At 43.2% G+C, this 25,485-nt stretch overlaps 1 protein-coding gene across 1 annotated transcript in view; it reads right to left on the bottom strand.

The window, feature by feature from the left end:
• Positions 1–205: 205 nt before the first annotated feature.
• LOC120020496 (lysine-specific demethylase 4A-like) overlaps positions 206–25,485 on the bottom strand; it is a 31,699-nt gene continuing 6,419 nt past the window's right edge. Inside the window, exons 11-22 of the mRNA XM_038964199.1 lie at positions 24,014–24,666; positions 23,579–23,795; positions 23,238–23,416; positions 22,790–23,003; positions 21,901–21,977; positions 18,343–18,398; positions 17,660–17,768; positions 12,404–12,592; positions 8,966–9,136; positions 8,374–8,493; positions 3,030–3,122; positions 206–1,620 (exon numbers count right to left, since the gene is read on the bottom strand). Of these exons, the coding sequence (XP_038820127.1) occupies positions 1,480–1,620; positions 3,030–3,122; positions 8,374–8,493; positions 8,966–9,136; positions 12,404–12,592; positions 17,660–17,768; positions 18,343–18,398; positions 21,901–21,977; positions 22,790–23,003; positions 23,238–23,416; positions 23,579–23,795; positions 24,014–24,666 (2,219 nt within the window). The 3' untranslated portion in view covers positions 206–1,479. The remainder of the gene's footprint in view (positions 1,621–3,029; positions 3,123–8,373; positions 8,494–8,965; positions 9,137–12,403; positions 12,593–17,659; positions 17,769–18,342; positions 18,399–21,900; positions 21,978–22,789; positions 23,004–23,237; positions 23,417–23,578; positions 23,796–24,013; positions 24,667–25,485) is intronic.

Genomic DNA, 25,485 nt, shown 5'->3' with positions numbered 1-25,485 from the left:
CAGATAATATATCCGTTTGGGCTTCTTGTGATCAATTTGCAGTCTACAAGTTATTTGTAAATATATTCCGGCCCCCTGAACATCCTCAGGGACATTAGCTTTTTTTTTCTTGAGCGATCGGACCTTATTCAAGTGAAGTATGTCTGACAGGATGTTTGAGATCAGTGTATAGCAGGGGACAGCAAACGAGAGACATGAAAAGCTTTTCTCCTCAGTCCGGTCTTTACTGCAACAGTTGAAGTTCACAAATGTAATGCACATCACTTCAGACAGTAGCCATGGCAACAAAACTTGAGTGAGGTGGTAAGGGTGTGAGTCCTCCTGAGATACTTTAAATGAGCTACATATACACAACACTACCCAAATATCAACGATTCAGGTCAACAAGGAACGTCGACAAAGCATGAGAAGGATAAACATTCTTCAAATGATTTGAAAATATGTTTTCCCCTGTCCAAACAAACCATTCTGGCACTGTGGCATTATTGGTTGTGATAAGACCACACACCAACTAGTCTACACCTAGGCTGTAATTGACCAGGTGCGCATTCAGCAGGACACGTTTTAGAACCTTCAGATAGTAATAATGGGGGGGGGTTAATAAGTGCTTTTTAGCAGAACGAGTAACTTGACTAACCTTGGCATATACACATATACACACTACCAATTCAACATGGGATGGCAATAAAATAAAAAAACAACTTAACAATTCAAGAAACAAGAACAAATGTGCACCCAAACACCTATCCACATAAATATCAATACATCCTGGGGATTTTTGGAGATTGTAAGTGCAGTGAGCTGTGGTAAAATAGTTGTTCTCAAACTTGCACAACTGACAAATGCAATAAATTCAAAGCTTTAAAGTTGTATAGCTAAACTGAACCCAACAAGAAAACACTGCCCTCTTGGCCTGCTAACGTCAATCATCCTCCTAATGTCACAGTAGACACAATCAAACCTGCACATTCCTATTGGAGATAATATGAAGTCCATAAAATGTATTGCAAAGCATATAAAGCACTTCAGTTTTTTGTAATCAGTTAATAGCATGTTATTGAATTATGACCTGCACTATGAAATACCATCTTTCAAGTAAAAATGTAAAATGAATGCTTTTGGATGGGTAATGCTAGAGGTTAGAAAGCTGACTCAGCAAGTTGTCAGATGATATACTGAAATGCCCAGCATGTTCCTATTCCACCTTAATTCATTGATGGTTCCTATCGTCATTAACGGACAGTGAAGGAGGAAGAAGAAACAATTCACAGAAATAGGGGAGTTTCATAAAGAACCGAAACTCCCCTAAAATCCCAGCCGTGGTTTAAAAAAATGCCCCAGGGGCATGGAAGCCTTACACACCCAGGATGGGGAGTTTGTTCCTAATAGTACCCAGGTTTGGAGCCACTTGTCCAGGCTGTGGGTGCCCCAAAGATGCCCCCCTCTCTGGGTGTGTGGTGAGTTCATAAAGTAGGAGGGTTACTCCATCATAACGCTGTATAGGAGAGGCTCGATGTAGTCCTCTCTGTAACGGGAGTTGATGACTCGCTGTCTCTTGGAGCCCTGCTTGACCTCCTTCTCTGTGAATATCCCGTCGAAGCGCATGTCTGACGCCTTAGACTGAGTGAGAGTGAGAGTGAGAGTGAGAGAGAGAGAGAGAGGCCATGAGTAAATTATCATCCAGTTATCTAAGAGTTAAGAGCCATTAACATAGTAAACTCAGCAAAAAATAAACTTCCCTTTTTCAGGACCCTGTCTTTCAAAGAATTGGCCAGGGCAATAAATTGCAATGTCCGTACTGTGAGAGGCCTAAGACAGCGCTACAGGGAGACAGGACGGACAGCTTATCGTCCTCACAGTGGCAGACCACGTGTAACAACACCTGCACAGGATCGGTACATCTGAACATCACACCTGCGGGACAGGTACAGGATGGCAACAACAACTGCCCGAGTTACGCCAGGAACGCACAATCGCTCCATCAGTGCTCAGACTGTCCACAATAGGATGAGAGAGGCTGGACTGAGGGCTCGTAGGCCTGTTGTAAGGCAGGTCCTCACCAGACATCACCGGCTACAGCGTCGCCTATGGGCACAAACCCACTGTCGCTGGACCAGACAGGACTGGCAAAAAGTGCTCTTCACTGACGAGTCGCGGTTTTGTCTCACCGTGGGTGATGGTCGGATTATCGTCGAAGGAATGAGCGTTACACCGAGTCCTGTACTCTGGAGCGGGATCGAGGTGGAGGGTCCGTCATGGTCTGGGGCTGTGTGTCACAGCATCATCGGACTGAGCTTGTTGTCATTGCAGGCAATCTCAACGCTGTGCGTTACAGGGAAGACATCCTCCTCCCTCATGTGGATACCCTTCCTGCAGGCTCATCCTGACATGACCCTCCAGCATGACAATGCCACCAGCCATACTGCTCGTTCTGTGCGTGATTTCCTGCAAGACAGGAATGTCAGTGTTCTGCCATGGCCAGCGAAGAGCCCGGATCTCAATCCTATTGAGCCCGTCTGGGACCTGTTGGATCGGAGGATGAGGGCTATGGCCATTCCCCCCAGAAATGTTTGGGAACTTGCAGGTGCCTTGGTGGAAGAGTGGGGTAACATCTCACAGCAAGAACTGGCAAATCTGGTGCAGTTCATGAGGAGGAGATGCACTGCAGTACTTAATGCAGCTGGTGGCCATGCTGACTGTTACTTCCGATTTTGACCCCCCCTTTGTTCAGGGACACATTATTAAATTTCTGTTAGTCACATGTCTGTGGAACTTGTTCAGTTTGTCTCAGTTGTTGAATCTTGCTAAGTTTGCTGAAAATAAATGCAGTTGACAGTGAGAGGATGTTTCTTTTTTTTGCTGAGTTTATTATGAATAGAATCAAAGAAATACATTTACATAGATTGGCATTATAAACATGGACTGAATCCAATATTCATCAAAAATATCATAAAAATGCGTGATTTCATATCACCTAATGTGATATAAATCAGTTTGGATTAAGGAACATTGGGAGAGACGCATCTCACCATTCGGGACTTGACTCGTTTGGGCAGCTCCTCGTCTAGACTGTAGACATCATCCCTCTTGGCAGACAACGACGACCCGTCCTCAAACTCCATCTGAGTCAGCACAAAAAAACAATCACAAGTCACGCAAAAACAGGCTTCCATCCAACGTTACTTAAGAAGGTACATCAGTCACCGTATATCAAAAACACCAGTAAACTATCCATTTAACAGCACCCAAATTAGGGCCTGGAATTTGTCCTGGTCACAAGGAACAAAGTGTATGCAGCAGTATGAAGTGGAAAATATGTTAACTACAGTGGCTTGTGAAAGTATTCAACCCCCTTGGCATTTTTCCTATATTGTTGCCTTACAACCTGGATTTAAAATTTATGTTTTTGTATCATTTGATTTACACATCATGCCTTCCACTTTGAAGATGGAAAATATGTTTTATTGTGAAAAACAAGAAATAAGACAAAAAACTGAAAACTTGAGCGTGCATAACCATTCACCCCCCCAAAGTCAATACTTTGTAAAGCCACCTTTTGCAGCAACTACAGCTGCAAGTCTCTTAGGGTGTCTCTATAAGCTTGGCACATCTAGCCACTGGGATTTTGCCCACTCTTCAAGGCAAAACTTCGCCAGCTCCTTCAAGTTGGATGGGTTCCGCTGATGTACAACAATCATTAAAGTCATACCACAGATTCTCAATTGGATTGAGGTCTGGGCTTTGACTAGGCCATTCCAAGACATTTAAATGTTTCCCCTTAAACCACTCAAGTGTTGCTTTAGTAGTATGCTTAGGGCCATTGTCCTGCTGGAAGGTGAACCTCCGTCCCAGTCTCAAATCTCTGGAAGACAAACAGGTTTCCCTCAAGAATTTCCCTGTATTTAGCGCCATCCGTCATTCCTTCAATTCTGACCAGTTTTCCCAGTCCCTGCCGATGAAAAACATACCCGGAACATGATGCTGCCACCATGCTTCAATGTGGGGATGGTGTTCTCGGGGTGATGAGATGTGTTGGGTTTGCACCAGACGTAGCGTTTTCCTTGATGGCCCAAAAGCTCAATTTTAGTCTCATCTAACCAGAGTACCTTCTTCCATATGTTTGGGGAGTCACCCACATGCCTTTTGGCAAACACCAAACCTGTTTGATTATTGGTTTATTTAAGCAATGTCTTTTTTCGAGCCACTGTTCTGTAAAGCCCAGCTCTGTTTGGTTAGCTCCTTGGTCTTCATGGTGCCGCTTGCTAGGTGGCGCCCCTTGCTTAGTGGTGTTGAAGACTCTGGGGCCTTTCAGAACAGGTGTATGTATATATACTGAGATCATGTGACACTTAAATAAAGTCCACCTGTGTGCAATCTAACTAATTATGTGACTTCTGAAGGTAACGGATTGCACTAGATCTTATTTGGGGGCTTCATAGCAAAGATGGTGAAAACATACACTTAGGTTGTAGTCATTAAAACTTGTTTTTCAACCACTCCACAAATGTCTTGCTAACAAACTATAGTTTAGACACTAGTCATTTTTCCAACAATTGTTTACAGACAGATTATTTCACTTACTATTCACTGTATCACAATTCAAGTGGGTCAGAAGTTTACATACACTAAGTTGACTGTACCTTTAAACAGTTTGGGAAATTATGGAATGGCTTTCAAAGCTTCTGATAGGCTAATTGACATAATTTGAGTCAATTGGAGGTGTACCTGTGGATGTATTTCAAGGCCTACCTTCAAACTCAATGCCTATTTGCTTGAAAATCAAAAGGGAAAATCAAAAGAAATTAGCCAAGACCTCAGAAAATTAGCCAAGACCTCATCCTTGGGAGCAATTTCCTAACGTCTGAAGGTACCACGTTCATCTGTACAAACAATTGTACGCAAGTATAAACACCATGGGACCACACAGCCGTCATACCGCTTAGGAAGAAGACCATTTCTGTCTCCTAGAGATGAACGTACTTTGGTGCGAAAAGTGCACATCAATCCCAGAACAACAGCAAAGGCCCTTGTGAAGATGCTGAAGGAAACAGGTAAAAGTATCTATATCCACAGTTAAACCAGTCCTATATCGACATAACCTGAAAGGCCACTGCTCCAAAACCACCATACAAAAGCCAGACTACGGGTTGCAACTGCACATGGGGACAAAGATCGTACTTTTTGGAAAATGTCCTCTGGTCTGATGAAACAAATATAGAACTGTTTGGCCATAATGACCATCGTTATGTTTGGAGGAAAAAGGGGGAGGCTTGCAAGCCGAAAAACACCATCCCAACCGTGAAGCACGTGGGTGGCAGCATGTTGTGGGGGTGTTTTGATGCAGGAGGGACTGGTGCACTTCACAAAATAGATGGCATCATGAGGTAAGAAAATTAAGTGGATATATTGAAGCAACATCTCAAGACATCAGTCAGGAAGTTAAAGGTTGGTTGTAAATGGACAATGACCCCAAGCATACTTCCAAAGTTGTGGCAAAATGGCTCAAGGACAACGAAGTTAAGGTATTGGAGTGGCCATCACAAAGCCCTGACCTCAATCCCATAGAAAAGTTGTGGGCAGAACTGAAAAAGCGTGTGCGAGCAAGGAGGCCTACAAACCTGACTCCGTTAAACCAGCTCTGTCAGGAGGAATGGGCCAAAATTCACCCAACTTATTGTGGGAAGCTTGTGGAAGGCTACCCGAAACATTTTACTCAATTTAAAGGCAATGCTACCAAATACTAATTGAGTGTATGTAAACTTCTGACCCACTGGGAATGTGATGAAATAAATAAAAGCTGAAATAAAATCACTATTCTGACATTTCACATTCTTAAAATAAAGTGGTGATCCTACTGAAAAACTGAGTTTAAATGTATTTGGCTAAGGTGTATGTAAACTTCCAACTTCAACTGTATGCACGCACCACTTTTCCGATTTGTAGTAATAATTAAGTCATTATTTTCATTTCACTCCACCAATTTGGACTATTTTGTTTATGTCCATTACAGGTTGTAATGCAACAAAATAGGAAAAATGCCAAGGGGGTGAATACTTTTGCAAGGCACTGTAGTATGTGAAAAGAGTAGCAAGAAGAAAAAATGTTTTACATTAAAGAAAAAAAACTACATTTAAGCAAATCCGTACAGAGGACCACATGATTATTATGTGTTTTCAGAACCGTTGTACTTGCCAAACCAATTACGCAAACCCACTCACAATTTCTTTATAAACGTCAGCCCCCTGAATCTGTTGGTATGGGCTGAACGTGGTAGGAGCGCAGCCTGAACCTGGTTGGAGCCCTAGTTGTGCGCAGGCCAGCTGTTTGTTCGGCCACCTGCAATTGCTCATAAACTGTCCGCAACCGCAGACTAAAATTGATGCCTATACCAGACTCCAACCCACAAATATAAAAAATGCTTTGTACAGTTCCCTTTTCTTAAATGTATTACACAATTATGTTTTCTTCAACGTTTTGGCTATTTTGTTTATTTATTGGATATGATGGCCTATTGATCAGTATGTGACGATGCAAGCTCTACTGCTCTCATCACGTCGAACCATCATTCTACATTCCCCATGTGCGCCAAGTAGTCTACAAACATTTCCATTTCTATAAACTGCATTACTGCAGTTGCATTAAACTTGTGAGTGCACCACTCGTTTGTGCCATTAGAGCTAACACATTTCATTTGTTTATCAATTTATTTTTTGAGTTTCACTCATTGTAACATGCCACATATTGGTTTGAGAGCTCCATCGGTGTCAGGAGTGCAGTGTTACTAGTGCGCGTACGCCACACCTCTCTGTATTTCACGCAATCTGTCATTGCATTGGTTAGTCCCGTTTGGGATTCATACTATATTAGGACAATTATGCATTGTATTGCTTAACCACTAACTGTAGCAAGTAATCCTCAAAAGGTGCACTATGCAGAAATCGCAGCGACATTTCCTGGTTGCTAAAATTCTAATAGTTCGCCCCATTTCAGTTTGTGACAAAACAAGCAGTCAATGTGTAGAGAATCATTGTACCATCTAAACCATTGTGAAATATATTTTCCATAACCACTTCTACATTTTTTAAAAAACTTTCAGCTATTTGAAGCAGGTGTACAAAACCGAAAGTAAAAGATAGAAACGAAACGTCAGAATGGGAAGCATAGAAATAGCACACATAGAACAGATCTACCGCTTCTTAGACTTGCTTTCTATGGGAATTAAATATCTATAAGTCACATTTCTATGTGAATTTGGTCAGGTCACCCAAAAAGTTACATATTGTAGCTTTAAGTTTATTGTGGCGACATCTGTTGGTGTTAAGGTACGTAGCCTAGCGGCTAAGAGCGTTGGGCCAGTAACCGAAAGGTCGCTGGTTGGAATCTGAGCCGACTAGGTGAAAAAAATGTGACCTTAAAGAAGTCCCTTAATAACCCTAACTCCTCCTGTAAGTCGCTCTGGATAAGCTGCTAAATTACTAAAATGTCTGTTTCCTTTTAGTGTCTATAATGACGATCTATCAATGGATCCCCTTAAAGTGCGCATTGGTATGGTTTCTCTTCAATTGGGTGTGCTGGGTTACTGTGGGTATATAAGCTGCTGTTAAGGCAATATGTGTTGCTAAGTTCTCCAAACAAATACTTAGTTGCGTGAGTTTTGGCCTGCTTAAATGCATTTTGCCTTTCATAGCCGTTTGGTTGCTACTGAGTGCTATTGTTCTTTATTTTGACATTTTGTCCTTTTTGTCTACTGCAACAGGCTACCAGAAAGTTATTTTTGGAACAATTCTAAGCCACTTCTGTAAATATTCACCAGCACTATTTTCACTGGAGTAAACTTGTAAATAAAACCTTAATTTTGCACAGTATTTTTAATCTCTGGTTCTCTTGTGCTCAAACCCTCCTAAATTAGACTGACAGATCCCGTGATATCTTAAGAGTAGCTGAAACAAAAACATTTGTGTAGCCTATTTGGCGCGCGTACAGCTACGCCCTAAAACGTAAGCACTAATGCCAGATACAAATAATTAAAGAAAAACCTCGATGTAGTTCATCTAGATATGAATTGCACAAGAATTATATACAATTACGGATTTTTGTACAATTTCTTATTTATATTCACCCTGCCCGCCACCCATCCATCAGCCATTCATCCACACAATATTTCATGACCCTAAACTCGCCCCCGCCCCGCGGATATAACCTCAGGTTACGAGTCAACCTGCGCATCACTATGGAGCACAGCCTGAATGTGGTTGAAGTGAGGAAGTTAATTTGGCCGGGGTAGGCCGTCATTGTAAATAAGAATTTGTGCTTTCCTGACTTGCCTAGTTAAAATAAAGGTAAAAAAATAAAAGTTAATGTGGTCCCTATTACCTGGTACATAAGGATGGAGTGCGATGCGACAAACTTGGCCCCGTACAGCAGATTGTCCGTCCAGCGCACCTGCACCACGTCGCCCACTGCTGGCGGGCCCAGCTTGACGCAGTCCCGGTTCTGAAACCAAACCGTAGACAAGAGCCATCGTATTAGTTCAGTGAGCCACAGTTAAATACGCCGGGACCATTAAATCAAGTCAATATAGCCCACAACACAACTGGATTGATTTGTTTCCACTTTTTAGGATTGGTTCAATTCTATGACCAATACTACCACTGTGTTTGCCATACCACTGAATGCCACGGCTTGCACTGATAAAAGCAGACTGATCTATTGACACTGCTGCATTAGGGCTCCTCATTGTAATACAACATTTAGAAAGGAAATGTTTCAGGCAAAACTTAGTTTCATTTGTTGCCACAGTGATTAGTTTGTTTAGAATATATATGTATATGTCAATACAACTGCATTGTCTATTTGTTACAGCAAACAACATATGTGTCTTCTGATGTTTCTCAACACCCCCAGATAGAGCTTCAGAACTTGTGGCTGTCGCATGCATCCAACGATAAAGGTATAGTTTCCTCACCTCGATGTCCTCAGGGAAGAGGTTGTCGCTGTAGGAGCCGTCGTCAAAGACGACCTCGTAGAAGGTGGCGGTGGTCAGCTCCAGCACCTCACACTGGTAGTAGCGCCCATTTTTATGCTTACAGATAACCTGCTGGCCGACCTCAAGCTCTTGCATGGCCGCCTTATTACGCTAGGAGGACGAGGTCAAAGATCAGACACTCCATATAGCACCATGAACAAATGACCATAAAGACCAGACACCGTTAAACAAATATGACATTTGGTAAGTGGAAACAAATGTGAAGGAATGTGGACCCGTAAAAGCTACTCCTTTGTTAACATCTAACAATTTCTTCTTTTAAGAGCCATACATATAGATAAATAAAATATAATATTTAGTATGTGGACACTTGCTCGTCGAACATCTCACTCCAAAATCCTGGGCATTAATATGGACTTGGTCCCCCCTTTGCTGCTATAACAGCCTCCGCTCTTCTGGGAAGGCTTTGCACTAGGTGTGTGAACATTGCTGCAGGGACTTGCTTTCATTCAGCCACGAGCATTAGTGAGGTCGGTTACAGATGTTGGGCGATTAGACCTGGCTCGCAATCAGTGTTCCAATTCATCCCAAAGGTTTTCGAAGGGGTTGAGGTCAGGGCTCAGGTCATTCAAGTTCTTTCACACCAATCTTGACAAAACATTTCTGTATGGAAGTCACTTTGTGCATGGGAGGTATTGTCATGCTGAAACAGGAAACAGCCTTCCCCAAACTGTTGCCCCAAAGTTGAAAGCACAGAATCATCTAGAATGTCACTATGCTGTAGCATTAAGATTTCCCTTCACTGGAACTAAGGGGTCTAGCCCGAACTATGAAACACAGCCACAGACCATTATTTACAGGTAGCGTTCTTTTGGCATCCGCCAAACCCAGATTCGTCCGTCGGACTGCCAGATGGAGAAGCGTGATTCATCACTCCAGAGAACTCGTTTCCCCTGCTACAGAGTCCAATGGCGGCGAGCTTTACACCACTCCAGCCAACGCTTGGCATTGCGCATGGTGATCTTAGGCTTGGGTGCGGCTGCTCGGCCATGGAAACCCATTTCATGAACAGTTCTTGTGCCAACATTGCTTCCAGAGGCAGGTTGGAGCTCACTAGTGAGTGTTGCAACCAAGGACAGACGATTTGTACGCACTTCAGCACTCGGCGGTCCCGTTCTGTGAGCTTGTGTGGCCTAGTACTTCGCAGCTTAGCCGTTGTTGCTCCAAGAAATTTCCACTTCACAATAACAGCACTTATAGTGGACCGGGGCAGCTCTAGCAGGGCAGACATTTGATGAACTGACTTGTTGCAAAGGTGGCATCCTATGACGGTGCCATGTTGAAAGTCACTCAACTCTTCAGTAAGGCCATTCAACTCCCAATGTTTGTCTATGGAGATTGCATGGCTGTGTGCTGGATTTTATACCCGTCAGCAAATCACTTGGATATTGTGGGTTACTGTGTGTTAATAAAGTCTGATTTGATGCGTTTTCATTTCAGGCTGTAAGGCAACAAAAGGTGAACAATTTTAAAAGGGTTGGTGACTTTCTATACCCACTGTATGCTTTTGAACTCAGCTAAAGTATTAACAACCAGACAATGCATGAGCCCTCGGTTAACTCAGTTTAGAAATAAAATCCTGCATGGCTGCCTTATTACGCTGGGAGATTAGCCTACAATTATTATACCACCATTAACAGATGACCATAAAGATAACACACAGCATATATTTCCAATTGATGAATATATTACATTTGGTAAGAGGAAATAAATGCAAACTAAAGAGGATTCATAAAAGCTATTTCAGTAGTGGTGAATTGTTCTGGTCACGTGAGACATCTAACAACTTATTTTAAAGTTCATTCAGCAGAGGTATTTAAATCTAGACAATGCATACGCCATCGGTGAAGAAAAAAAAGTTCAGAGAAGATTCATTTGCATTTCACTGAACATTAGTTCGGTCTCCGCATGTCTTCGGTTCAACTATAACATAACTTCCCCTCCCCAACTAGCTATTTAAAGCACTGAGCTTCGACAAAAGCCAGAGCGAGCCTGCAGCACGTTAGAGGAAATATTGTGCAGCCTGCGGCACTGACTGACTACATCAGAGACAACCAGCAGAGCTGAAGCATTGATCTTCCCTCTGTTCCAACCGTTGCCAATTACAGGAGTATTGGAACATGCAATCGTTTATAGATACAGCTTTTTATATAGTACTCATACACACATTGTGATGTCTGTGTAATGTTTGGGAATCAGAATGTGTTGTCTGTATACTATGTTATGTGGAGGATTGAAATTTGGAACCTGACTTGCCTTTCGTATTGCCCCAGAGGAGAACAATCCAGTTGAATACAGTGTAGAGCAGCAGGGCCATAGATCATAGGGTGTCAAACTCATTCCACAAAGAGCCACGTATCTGCGGGTTTTTGATTTTTCCTTTCAATTAAGACCAAGACAACCAGGTAATTAATCAAGTGCAAGGGTGAAGCGAAAACCCGCAGACACTCGGCTCTCTGTGGAATGAGTTGGACACGTGCTGTAGATGATTCAACCAATGGCCTACACCAGTGTCTCCAGCTCCAGTCCCTCAACAGCACACATTGTGTTGTAGCCCCAGACAAACTCACCTGATTCAACTTATTGAGGGCCTGATAATTAGTTGACAAGTTGAATAATAATATATGCCTTTTAGCAGAGTTTTACAAAAAGCGACTTAAAGTCATGTGCCAGACGCCCACACGCTGCCAGAAAAATGTCTGCTGTTGGGGGTACTCGAGGACTGGAGTTGGGAAACACTGGCCTAGGCTACATAGCTGTATACAAAGACAAGAAATCTCAAATCAGAGCCGAGAATGATTGACAGGCTAACCCACAACAGTAACTCTACACCAGGGGAGTGTATGTCATTGAATCTGCAACGTGTTCTGACACAATGCTCACAACAGGAATCAGGACAAAGAGTAAACGTGATCTTTCATCATGTCGCATGACAAATTATCTGTACGTGCTTGGGCTTGCCAGTTCTCACTCTAGGGGAATGGAAGCAATGTTCCTATGGCCACATGGTCCCTGGTTTTATGGTCTCTGGTTTCTGTTGTTGCTGCTCAACATTTTATTAGGGAAGCATGATTTGACCTGTTTCAACTAGTCTGGCGTCAAACTGGTTTCCAACCTGACAACTAAGATACATGTAATGTCTGCTATACAAATAATATCTATTAACCAATTGATGGTGGCGGCAATAACAAAAGCCAAGAAATTAAATATGCAGAGGTAAACCTATGTGCAGGAGTGATTTCTATGAAAATAGTTACTTTTTGGGACAAAAAAGTCAGAAGACACTTCTGACCATTTACAAACGTGATGCAATGCTTCCCTGAACCAAAGGTTTACCCCCACCCCCGTAGAAGCTACCTCTGGTAGGACGGGTGACTTGTGCCTGTAGCAGGTGACGTGGACGATGAAGGGCCAGTCATCAGGCTGCATGAGCTGGCCAGCCGCCTGGGCGCAGGTGGGGTGGAAGGCAGTGGTGCAGCGGCCATGGGAACACTGAACACAGCAGCCAACATCCCTCTTCACCCGCAGCTTACAGTAGAAACACTTCTGCAGGGGGGTGAGGAAAGTAGAGGAGGAAAGAGGGGGAGAAGTGCAGTGGGAGTTCAAAAGGTTGTAGGGACGAGGCAGTGACAAGAAAGAGGGGGAGATGAGAATAAGGAGGGAGGGAGTAGAGGAGGATCACCAGTAGGAGGAGTAGGAGGAGAGGGCCAGATGGAAGGTGGGATAAAGGGAAAGAAACAGGGGAGGGGGAAGGAGACGAGGGCATATAGGAAATTACAACGTTTCCTTTCTCACGTTTCAAGCTCCCAGATGACCCATTGTCTGTTGTTCCCAGTTTAGAATATGACTCCAATAAATACATACAGTCCACTTCCTCACTGTAGACCAAACTGGACAAACAAAGCAATCACACTGAAGTGGTCTGGGTCAGAGTAAGAAGTGACAGCCATGAAAACAGACTGGCCCACCAACATGAACCCCTGGTGAAGCTCCATATGAGGTACTGTTCATGGTTGCTGAGGGGAAGCCTTAGCTGGAGGAAACTCCTTTTGATAGGCCTATTTGGCTCATTTCATATGAGCAGGGGGTGAAGAACTCCGGTGAAGGCCCATATGACTAATTATTATGTTCATTTCGTGAACTGAATGGGAGTGAAGGACCCTTGGTGAAGCTCCATATAGCCTATCACTTTTGTTTGTTTCATATTCAGGGACGGCAGGTAGCATAGTGGTTACAGCGTTGGGCCAGTAACCGAAAGGTTGCTGGATCGAATCCCCGAGCTGACAAGGTAAAAATCTGTCGTTCTGCCCCTGAACAAGGTAGTCAACCCACTGTTCCCCGGTAGGCCGTTATTTGTAAATAAGAATTTGTTCTTAACTGACTTACCTTGTTAAATAAAGGTTACATATTAGCAGGATAGTGAAACTGTATGCATGAGCAGGCTATGTCTGATTGCATGATGTTTGGCTTTGTTCACATCAGGGGAACTGAGCAGGAGTCAACGACCTTGGTGGAACGCCACATGATCAATACATGAGTATTGATGTCAGACTGAAAGACCAAGGACACGGACCTTGTTAAACAGGTTTGATTCCCTCTGGTGTTTACAGAACACTGGTGGCTGTGGGATCAGGATATCAGGGCCGGCTTAGAGGAAGCAGTAGAGAATGTATGAGAAAACATGAATGGCTGCAGTATAGCCATTAACATTGATGATGATGATTAGGAGCATGGAATGTGAAGGAGCATAAAGGAGCATTAGGAGCATGGAATGTGAAGGAGCATGAAGGAGCATTAGGAGCATGAATGTGTGTAGTTCTGTCCACAACTGTTCAAAAGTTTGGGGTCACTTAGAAAAGCAAATTTTTTTGTCCATTAAAATAACATCAAATTGATCAGAAATACAGTGATAATGTTGTAAATGACTATTGTAGCTGGAAACGGCTGATTTTTAATGGAACAAGAATATACTGACGAGTTTCAGAAGACATTTCTTTGTTTCTGGCCATTTTGAGCCTGTAATCGAACTCACAAATGCTGATGCTCCAGATACTCAACAAGTTCAAGTTTTGTTGCTTCTTTAAAAACCCTTGCAAAAGGGTTTTCTAATGATCAATTAGTCTTATAAAATGGTAAACTTGGATTAGCTAACACAACGTGCCACTGGAACACAGGAATGATGGTTGCTGATAATGGGCCTCTGTACACCTATGTAGATATTCAATAAAAAAAAAAATCTTCAGTTTCCAGCTACAATAGTCATTTACAACATTAACAATGTCTACACTGTATTTCTGATCAATTTGATGTTCCTTGAATGGACAAAAAAAAAAGTGGTTTTCTTTCAAAAACAAGGACATTTCTTTTTTTTCTTTAATATTTTTTTTTATCCCATTTCTCCCCAATTTTCGTGGTATCCAATCGCTAGTAATTACTATCTTGTCTCATCGCTACAACTCCCCTACGGGCTCGGGAGAGACGAAGGTCGAAAGCCATGCGTCCTCCGAAGCACAACCCAACCAAGCCGCACTGCTTCTTAACACAGCGCGCCTCCAACCCGGAAGCCAGCCGCACCAATGTGTCGGAGGAAACACCGTGTACCTGGCCCCCTTGGTTAGCGCGCACTGCGCCCGGCCCGCCACAGGAGTCGCTGGAGCGCGATGAGACAAGGATATCCCTACCGGCCAAACCCTCCCTAACCCGGACGACGCTATGCCAATTGTGCATCGCCCCACGGACCTCCTGGTCGCGGCCGGCTGCGACAGAGCCTGGGCGCGAACCCAGATACTCTGGTGGCACAGCTAGCACTGCGATGCAGTGCCCTAGACCACTGCGCCACCCGGGAGGCCCCGAAAAACAAGGACATTTCTAAGTGACCCCAAACTTTTGAACAGGTGTGTACTTGTCTATTTATGTTCTGTATTATGTCATGTTTTGTGTGAACCCCAGGAAGAATAACTGCTGCTTCAGCTGTAGGTAAATGGAGGTCCTAATAAAATAAAAAAATTACCAAATGGCACCAGCATAGGCAAATATTTATATGGAAAATGGAACAATACCCATCATATTGAAAACAGTTAGTCCTAAACTCACATGAGAAAAGTCTATAGGGAACTTGAATTCTGTATCTCTAAGCAGTTGAGAAAACCACAACCATGAAAATTAAATGACATGAAGTCGATACACAGAAACAGGGCCTAAAATAACTTCTCCCCACCAGCCACTGTGGAAGGTAGATTTAAAAAAATCTCCCATGACTCAGTGTTTACCAACCAAAATATAGTTTTTTAGCTAAATTTAAACCAACATAACACAAAAACAGATGAGCATGCTTCGTAATGTTTCTAAAACAATAAATGTATTACTAGTAAGTAGTAATGTAGTATATTGTTTAATAAAACATTTTGTGACCCGTCTTTTAACCAAAATATCATAGATGAGACAAAAATGTTCACCTGCCCCTTTAAGGGCCAGATGTTACATTACTTCAGTCATGTCTGTGCCTGAGATTGAATCTGACTAGTAAAAGCGTCGTCTTCCCAGTCTGTTATTATCACTGACCTGATACACAGTCTGTTATAGCAAATGAAACTCAAACAGAAAAACAACCTCGCGTGAACAAAAAAATTGTAAATAGCCAAGAAACACAAAGACAAATTCTCACATTTGTTATACCCCCAGCCAGGCAGTATCGCAGCGCAAGGTGGAATAGGCTATATAGGATTCGTAGTTCTTTGACTTTGTGCGATAAAATTGACCAGCTATGAAACAAAACAGCAGAAATACACTGCTCAAAAAAATAAAAGGGAACACTTAAACAACACAATGTAACTCCAAGTCAATCACACTTCTGTGAAATCAAACTGTCCACTTAGGAAGCAACACTGATTGACAATAAATTTCACATGCTGTTGTGCAAATGGAATAGACAAAAGGTGGAAATTATAGGCAATTAGCAAGACACCCCCAATAAAGGAGTGGTTCTGCAGGTGGTGACCACAGACCACTTCTCAGTTCCTATGCTTCCTGGCTGATGTTTTGGTCACTTTTGAATGCTGGCGGTGCTTTCACTCTAGTGGTAGCATGAGACGGAGTCTACAACCCACACAAGTGGCTCAGGTAGTGCAGCTCATCCAGGATGGCACATCAATGCGAGCTGTGGCAAGAAGGTTTGCTGTGTCTGTCAGCGTAGTGTCCAGAGCATGGAGGCGCTACCAGGAGACAGGCCAGTACATCAGGAGACGTGGAGGAGGCCGTAGGAGGGCAACAACCCAGCAGCAGGACCGCTACCTCCGCCTTTGTGCAAGGAGGAGCAGGAGGAGCACTGCCAGAGCCCTGCAAAATGACCTCCAGCAGGCCACAAATGTGCATGTGTCTGCTCAAACGGTCAGAAACAGACTCCATGAGGGTGGTATGAGGGCCCGACGTCCACAGGTGGGGGTTGACAGCCCAACACCGTGCAGGACGTTTGGCATTTGCCAGAGAACACCAAGATTGGCAAATTCGCCACTGGCGCCCTGTGCTCTTCACAGATGAAAGCAGGTTCACACTGAGCACATGTGACAGACGTGACAGACTCTGGAGACGCCGTGGAGAACGTTCTGCTGCCTGCAACATCCTCCAGCATGACCGGTTTGGCGGTGGGTCAGTCATGGTGTGGGGTGGCATTTCTTTGGGGGGCCGCACAGCCCTCCATGTGCTCGCCAGAGGTAGCCTGACTGCCATTAGGTACCGAGATGAGATCCTCAGACCCCTTGTGAGACCATATGCTGGTGCGGTTGGCCCTGGGTTCCTCCTAATGCAAGACAATGCTAGACCTCATGTGGCTGGAGTGTGTCAGCAGTTCCTGCAAGAGGAAGGCATTGATGCTATGGACTGGCCCGCCCGTTCTCCAGACCTGAATCCAATTGAGCACATCTGGGACATCATGTCTCGCTCCATCCACCAATGCCACGTTGCACCACAGACTGTCCAGGAGTTGGCGGATGCTTTAGTCCAGGTCTGGGAGGAGATCCCTCAGGAGACCATCCGCCACCTCATCAGGAGCATGCCCAGGCGTTGTAGGGAGGTCATACAGGCACGTGGAGGCCACACACACTACTGAGCCTCATTTTGACTTGTTTTAAGGACATTACATCAAAGTTGGATCAGCCTGTAGTGTGGTTTTCCACTTTAATTTTGTAGTGACTCCAAATCCAGACCTCCATGGGTTGATAAATTTGATTTCCATTGATCATTTTTGTGTGATTTTGTTGTCAACACATTCAACTATGTAAAGAAAAAAGTATTTAATAAGAATATTTCATTCATTCAGATCTAGGATGTGTTATTTTAGTGTTCCCTTTATTTTTTTGAGCAGTGTACTTTGAAACCCCCCCAGCTAATACAGCATTTATTTTACTATAAATGTGATCATCCTTGACTATTTTTACTCACAAATACGAGTGAAATGCTCGCACTGTGGAGCCCATACCACCCACCAACGTGGCTGTTGAAATAGAGATCTTAACCACAACCAATGCCAAAATCTAAACACATTTTAGGCCCTGCACAGAAGTAGTGTTGTGGTGCTGTTGTGGTCCTGACTGTGACCATTGAGGAACAGTAGCTCACCAGCTGGAACCTGGCCAGAGGGATGTAACTGAGGTCCACGGGGCTGCGGTCGGCGATGTTCACGAAGCGCGCCTCCAGGACCACGAGCGAACACAGCACGTGCACCCACCTGTGTGGGTGTCACAGGAAACAGATCAGCACAATAAACAGACTATAGGTGTGTGACACATCATGGGAAAGTTTCCACTGGCCCTTCATTCCCAATCCAAGGAAATTACAACATGATGTTATTTTTAACTAACAACATGGACAAAAACAATATTTTTTTAAGGGTGGGCTATATTACACATTTATTTTGTTAATATACAAAAATGTTAGGATCACATGTAGCCTAGACAAAAACAGGTTTCTATTATATATCATTATGCTATAGAGAACATCATCCTTCAATATATAATACAATCTTACTGTAGACTAGCACAGGCTCCTCACTGTCACAAGCCATTACAGAGACTTGACAGAGAAGGCTAGCTTGGTCTACAGGCATTCCCTGCCTTTTTCATTGACTGAAGTGTCCTAGATTCAGCGGGGAGGGTAAAGTGTGACCACTAGCTACAGACTGGGGATCCTAATAAAATACCAGACTAGAGTGGTTGTAGCATCGGTGTAACAAAATGTATTTAGCCTAGAGCTTGAGTCCTCCATTAAATGGGTAGCTCCTCAAATTGCTATACTATACTCACTTGTTGTTGTTGGCTCTCTGTAGAGCTCCCCCTCGCAGTGAACACAGGCAGCAGTCCTGAGGGAGCGAAAGACGCACACAGATGACCTCTGACCTAGTGTTTAACATCACATTTTGGATACACTTAATGTTATAGACCTTTATGTGGTATGTACAGTTGAAGTCAGAAGTTTACAGACACCTTAGCCAAATACATTTAAACTCCGTTTTTCACAATTCCTGACATTTAATCCTAGTACAAATTCCTGTCTTTGGTCAGTTAGGATCACCACTTTATTTTAAGAATGTGAAATGTCATAATAATAGTAGAGAGAATAATTTAGTTCAGCTTTTATTTCTTTCATCACATTCCCAGTGGGTCAGAAGTTTACATACAATCAATTAGTATTTGGTAGCATTACCTTTAAATTGTTTAACTTGGGTCAAATATTTCAGGTAGCCTTCCACAAGCTTCCCACAATAAGTTGGGTGAATTTTGGCCCATTCCTCCTGACAGAGCTGGTGTAACTGAGTCAGGTTTGTAAGCCTCCTTGCTGACCAGTGAGTTAATACATTATGTAGTTCCATCCATGAGCTGTTCTTGTTTATTAATGTTCTGTATTATGTCATGTTTCATGCTTTGTGTGGACCCCAGGAAGAGTAGCTGCTGCTTTCGCAACAGCTAATGGAGATCCTAATAAAATACCAAATACTAACCGACTTAAATTCATTACCTGAATGTTCTATTTATTCATGTGAAACTTTCCTCCACGTTGTCTGTGGCAATGCCCTTGACAAAGAAAGCTGGCCAGAGTACTGCGATTTACATTACTCGCTGGGCTGCCTGGCAGTGGGTTTTCCAGTATCTTGTAATGGGTAACTCTTGTGGACGTAGGACGTTAAGCTAACTCTAGTCAATCAGTAACTTTACAGTTAGTGGCGGGGGTAAGCCAGACATGTGCATGTCGACAAGTAAGAGCTATGGCAATTTATTATACCTTTATTTCAACAAGGAACACAGACTGAGACCAAGGTCTCTTTTACAGCTGGGCCCTGCGTATACATGTTTACACATACAGTTTAGGTACAATGATTAACTTAGTTGGACTGCACAGAATCACTGATCTACAAATCACCGTGCATTCCAAATAATTACTGAAGTGATAAAGATCAGCAATTCTGCTCCTGGCTTTGCTCAAACACACTGGGTACCACAGAGAGTTAAAATCAGAAATGTTCATGACCATTCCCTTAGACAACACTGTCAACTGGTGGATAAACTTGGTTATATCAAGTTGGGAGGTCATCAAAAAGAGACATATTTCACGGCTTGACAGGTAGGCGTATTCGGAGGGAGAAATTAATTTCACTAAATAGTCCATTAATAATCAAGAATCACACATCCACAATATGATTCATGACTTGGCGTGTGAGACTCGGTACAGGACAGGACTTGAACTATCCTCTGTTGTGGTGCTCAGCAGAGGAATTATGTAACGGTTTGTTATTTTGTATTTTGCAATTAAAAACTCTGGCTTCTGTTCAAGTCATCCCAGAGGGAAAACAGAGTCATTGAGAAATAACTGGAGAAGGTTCTAGCTACAGTCATTCTAACCCTTTTTATTTTCAGACAATATTGGTTCTACATCTACAGAAGTGTATTGTTAATTGAACATGAATCCTCCACTTTCCAGGATTAACATCCACATATGTATACGTATGGCTCTGCTATTATCTACAGTGCCTTCAGAAAGTATTCACACCCTTCAACTTTCCTCATTTTGTTGGGTTATAAACTGGGATTAAAATGGATTTGATTGTCATTTTTTGTCAACGATTGACAAAATACTCTAATGTCGAAGTGGAAGATTTTTTTTTACATTTGTAAAAAATAAAATCATGAGATAAAACACTAATATCTGTTGATTAGATAAGTATTCATCACCGAGTCAATACATGTTAGAATCACCTTTGGCAGTGATTACAGCTGTTAGAGACTTAGAGACCCAGAAGGACTAAGAGCAAGTCTCTAGGCTACTCTAGGCCTAGTGGTTAGAGCGTTGGACTAGTAACCGAAAGGTTGCAAGTTCATATCCCCGAGCTGACAAAGTACAAATCTGTCGTTCTGCCCCTGAACAGGCAGTTAACCCACTGTTCCTAGGCCGTCATTGAAAATAAGAATTTGTTTTTAACTGACTTGCCTAGTTAAATAAAGGTCAAATAAATTTAAACAATTCCACACCTGGATTGTGCAACATTTGCCCATGAATCTTTTCAAAATTCTTAAACTCTGTCAAATTGGTTGCTGACTATTACTAGACAACCCGATTTAAGTCAAAAGTAACTCGACCACTCAGGAAAATCACTGTGTTCTTGGTAAGCAACTCCAGTGTAGATCTGGCCTTGTGTTTTAGGTTATTGTTCTGCTGAAAGGTGAATTCATCTCCCAGTGTCTGGTGCAAAGCAGACTAAAGGAGATTTTCCTCTAGGATTTTGCCTGTGCTTAGCTCCATTTTGTTTATTTTTATCCTGAAAAACTCCCCAGTCCTTAATGATTACAAGCATACCCATAACATGATGCAGCCACCAGTATGCTTGAAAAAATAGAGAGTGGTACTCAGTAATGTGTTATATTGGATTTGCTCCAAATTTAACACTTTGTATTCAGAGCAAAAAGTGAATTGCTTTGCCATTTCCCATTTAATGGAGGCCCCAGTATTACTTCAGTGCCTTGTTGCAAACAGGATGCATGTTTTGGAATAAAAATACAAAAAACGGCAACTGCGTTAGGAAGGACGCCTGTATCTTTGTAGAGACTGGGTGTATTGATACACCAGCCAAAGTGTAATTAATAACTTCACCATGCTCAAAGGGATATTCAATGTCTGCTTTTTATATTTTTTTACACATCTACCAATAGGTGCCGTTATTTCCGAGGCATTGGAAAACCTCCCTGGTCTTTGTGGTTGAATCTATGTTGGAAATTCACTGCTCGACTGCGGGACCTTACAGATAATTATATGTGTAGGGTACAGAGATGAGGTAGTCATTCAAAAAGCATGTTAAACACTATTGCACACAGTGAGTTTATGCAACTTATGTGAATTGTTAAGCACATTTTTACTCCTGAGCTTATTTAGGGTTGCCATAACAAAAAGGTTAAATACTTAGACGCAACACATTTTTCAGCTTTTGATTTTTCATTTGTAAACATTTCTAAAAAAAACATCATTCCACTTTAACATTAAGGGAGAAATTAAATTGTGTGTAAACCAGTGACCAAAAAAAATCTCTCAATTTAATCCCTTTTATACTCAGGCTGTAACAAAACGTGTAAAAATGTAAGTGGTGTGAATACTTTCTGAAAGCACTGTATCCTATCCTTTCTTGTTGTCAGCCTTCAATATTCTTAGTTCTAGAATCTCTGAAGAGTTAGAGTGCACATGAGTTACAACATTATCCTATCCCACTCCATTGTCAGTATGGTGCTAGTATGTGTGTGAAGTGGAACTAAGATCATGTAGTGTTGATAAGCTTGTGTAGTGATCTGGTTTCAGTTGTACTTCATTGCAGTACTGACCTCAGTCAAAGCGTTGGCTTCACAGCGAGCACACATCCAATCGTCTGACACTTGGTCAACAGACACTCCATAGCAACCTGAGGGACACGAGGAAAACAAGGCCACGGAAAACATTAGAAGACATTTTCTATTGACAGAGGTGACAAAGGCACTGATGTGAATGAGAAGTTCCACAGGCACATAGCATTTATGTGTCTTGCAAATCAATTGATTAAAGTGCACGTCATTGCAGTAAATCATTGTTAATAAATGAGAATGGACATTCTGGATTGATTACTGAACTCTGACATGAACTGGTATTCCTTGAGAGCATATCATTGATTAGATTAAACATATGGAACACATTAAACACAGGGGTTTCAAACTCATTTTGCCCCGCGGGCCACATTCAGTCTTCACCGCACTTAAAATTGATTACATTTCCTCACCGTCATAATTTGCAGAGAATAGTCCTCTATCAAACGCTTTGGAATTTCCAATGCTCCCAGACTGTCTAGCTTTAGTTTTGATGACTGTTAGCAAGAGCGACAGAGTCAAGAGACTAAATGTAATAATAAACAACATTAATTGGGGGGGTGCTTATATTTGTTCTGTTACACAGGTCCATTATTTCTACACTAGTTTCAATTTGTTGTTAGTCATTTCAATGACTGAGAAAATAATTCTAAAATAAATTACATGCTCTAAACATTGGTGTTAGAATGTTGATGTGAATTAAATGGAATTCAGCAAGAGCATATTAGTGCTTATCAATGGAAAAGTGCTGTCTAACAACGGGTGTGAATGAACTAATATTCATTGAAATCTGGAGTACTATAGTCAATTAGAAATGAAACATATGGGACAGGCTTCAAACTTGGGGATTGTGAATGAGACTGTAGCTACTGACTGGCATGGATGCGGACGCAGCACTGGGAACAGCTGACCAGCAGGCTGGTGCCGTCCTCCTCCAGGTGAGGGGTGTAGAGTTGGCCCTCGCCGCTGCTGCTGTTGGTCTTGTCATTGGTGGTGCTGAAACACATCTCTGGTATCAGGGGTTTGGACCTCTGTCTGCCCCCACGCCGGCCTTTTACAGTGTAGCTGGGGTTGCTGTCAGACTGCGACTGGAGAGGGATGCGTATTATTAAAGGTCAAATTGTAATTTCTACGACTACTATTGTGCACAGCTGGCTGAATTGCTTTTCTGTTGCCTAAATGTCTTTAGAAGGTACATAAAAACAAAGTTCAAAGTTCATTTTTTTGTTGAAAAATAAAATAAAACTCATTAACAGCTGGATTGAGGGCCCATTAACAACAGCTACAGTATAAGGCAAAGACCAAGGACCTCTCCACTCTACCTGGTCGTATGTGTGGAAGAGCAGGCAGATAGAGCAGTAGGGGGCCTGCAGGCCCATGCGCTGGTTGTACGATCTCTCCGCCTGGGGGTTGTAAGGTTGGCTCTGCCACAGCTGAGCCAGGGGCTTGGCCCACTCCTCCCTCTCCTCTGGTTCATCCTTCATATCAACATACCGCTCATCTACAAGATAGAGGTGGGAGAGAGTAACGGAGGAGGTTAAGAGAGAGGAGAAAGAGAGACTAGGGCCCTATCACTGTGAATATGTACTTGTGTTGAAAAGGTTGCTTGTTATAGAAATATATGTTGGGATACTGTTCTAACCCACCAGAAGCAGGTGCTCACCATCATCACTGTGGCTTTCACTGGAGCTGAGGAGTGGGTGCTGTTTGGGCAGCTGGCGGAGGAGAGGATATTGTTTGATCTTCACGCTCTTGCAGTCCGTCTGCTTATTTTGACTTAAGTTAGTCAGTTTACTTGGATGTAAAATCATCGGCTTACTTAAGTTTAAGTTTGTCTGCTTGATTAAAGTTAACTCCGCCTGCACTGGGGAAAGACATTGCTGGGGAAAGAGACAGGAAGAGGATGAGTGACCATCAGCTGGCTCATGTGTTGTTTCCACATCTAATGCCGTTTTCTATTGTATGGCAAGTGTGAAAACATGTCACATATTAATCTTTAACATATTCGCCTCTAATATCAGTCTCTACTATCATCACAAACCCATAACCAAAAATGAATAACTTCTAAAGATAGAATCATGAAAGAGGGTAAACTAACCTTCCACCTGTCCCTCCTGACCTCTGCCCTCTTGATTGGCCTGGTATGTGCGTGGGTCTGGACAGGCTCCGGGCTGCTAGGGGCCTTAGCTTCAGACTTCTCCTCCTGAGCCTGGTCCTCGCCGGGCTGCTGCCACTTACTGAGGCCTTGGGCCTTTGTTTCAACCTGTTCTCCCTTCCTGGGACTCTGTGCTTCGGCCTGGATATGCTCATCTTTGGTGAATGGGACCTGGGACTCCTGCTGCCCGGCTTTGACTTGGGACTGGAGCTGGGCCTTGAGTTGAAGGTGCCGTGGCAGGTGCTCCCTGGCATAACTGTGCACGTGGAGCTGAGTGTGGTGAATCGGCTGCTGGTTCTCACGGGCGTAGCTGAGGACCTGCATGGTCTCCTTGGGGCTCTGGGTCTTGTGGAAGAGGAGGCTGGCCACCCCCAGCTTTCGGACAGGCTGAGCGGAAGGACCGGTCCTGGCTGGGGGAGCCACTACTGGGAGGTGGCCGTTTCTGTGCGACTGGGGTTGAGCCAAAATGGTCGCTGCGTGATTGCTGGTGGAGGGGATGGTGACTTTTTGTAGAGCCGGGCTTGTGCTGCTGTTGCCCGTCGTAGGGTCCGTCTTTAAATTAGGCAGTTCCCTCGAGGTGAGCTTCACTGGTGTGTCTGAAATACAAACATTTGTATCAGGAGAAGCAACAGGGATAGCATTTCCAAATATCCACTGAGTCCCATAGTGGATTAGTGACGCAGATCGATTATCATGACGACTTCCGCTGCTCTGTCACTACATACTTCAGTCTGAGACTGCCATCGTTGAAGTTGTTTGTGGTGACGAGGGCTATTGTACAAAAGTCATCAGCGATTGGATAGTCTCTAACCAATCAGAGTATCAAAGCCAATGACAAATTTTCAAACCACTACTTTATTTTTTTTACTTATCTAGACAAGTTAGTTAAGAATAAATTCTTATTTTCAATGACGGCCCAGGAACAGTGGGTTAACTGCCTTGTTCAGGGGCAGAATGACAGATTTTTACCTTGTCAGCTCGGGGATTCGATCATGCAACCTTTCGGTTACTAGTCCAACGCTCTAACCACTAGGCTTTAACCATGTGTGTTCTGGCTATGGCCCAACCAATCGGTTTATGGACTAATCAGACAGCCTTGAATGTGTTCGCAGATCCAAAGTCAATGTGGAGAAGAAACTAACCAGTGGAGGCTGTGAGGGGCTATGGGGGGGAGGGCGGTCTCATTGTAATGGCTGGAATGGAATAAATGGAACGGTATCAAAAATATGAAAACCACATGGCCGATCCCGTTTCATGTTTTTCCATTCCAGCCATTACAATGAGACGGTCCTCCTATAGCTCCTCCCACCAGCCTCCACTGAAACTAACATCCGGGGGCATGACGTAGTGTTTGCTTGGAGCAAGGAGTCTGGGCAGCCAGGCAGAATATCGATACCCATTTACTACAATACTAC

This window comes from Salvelinus namaycush, chromosome 25, assembly GCF_016432855.1.
Source record: "Salvelinus namaycush isolate Seneca chromosome 25, SaNama_1.0, whole genome shotgun sequence".
Lineage (NCBI taxonomy): Eukaryota > Metazoa > Chordata > Actinopteri > Salmoniformes > Salmonidae > Salvelinus > Salvelinus namaycush.
Note: the sequence above shows the minus strand (reverse complement) of the source record. Positions and strands in the feature narration are given on the sequence as shown.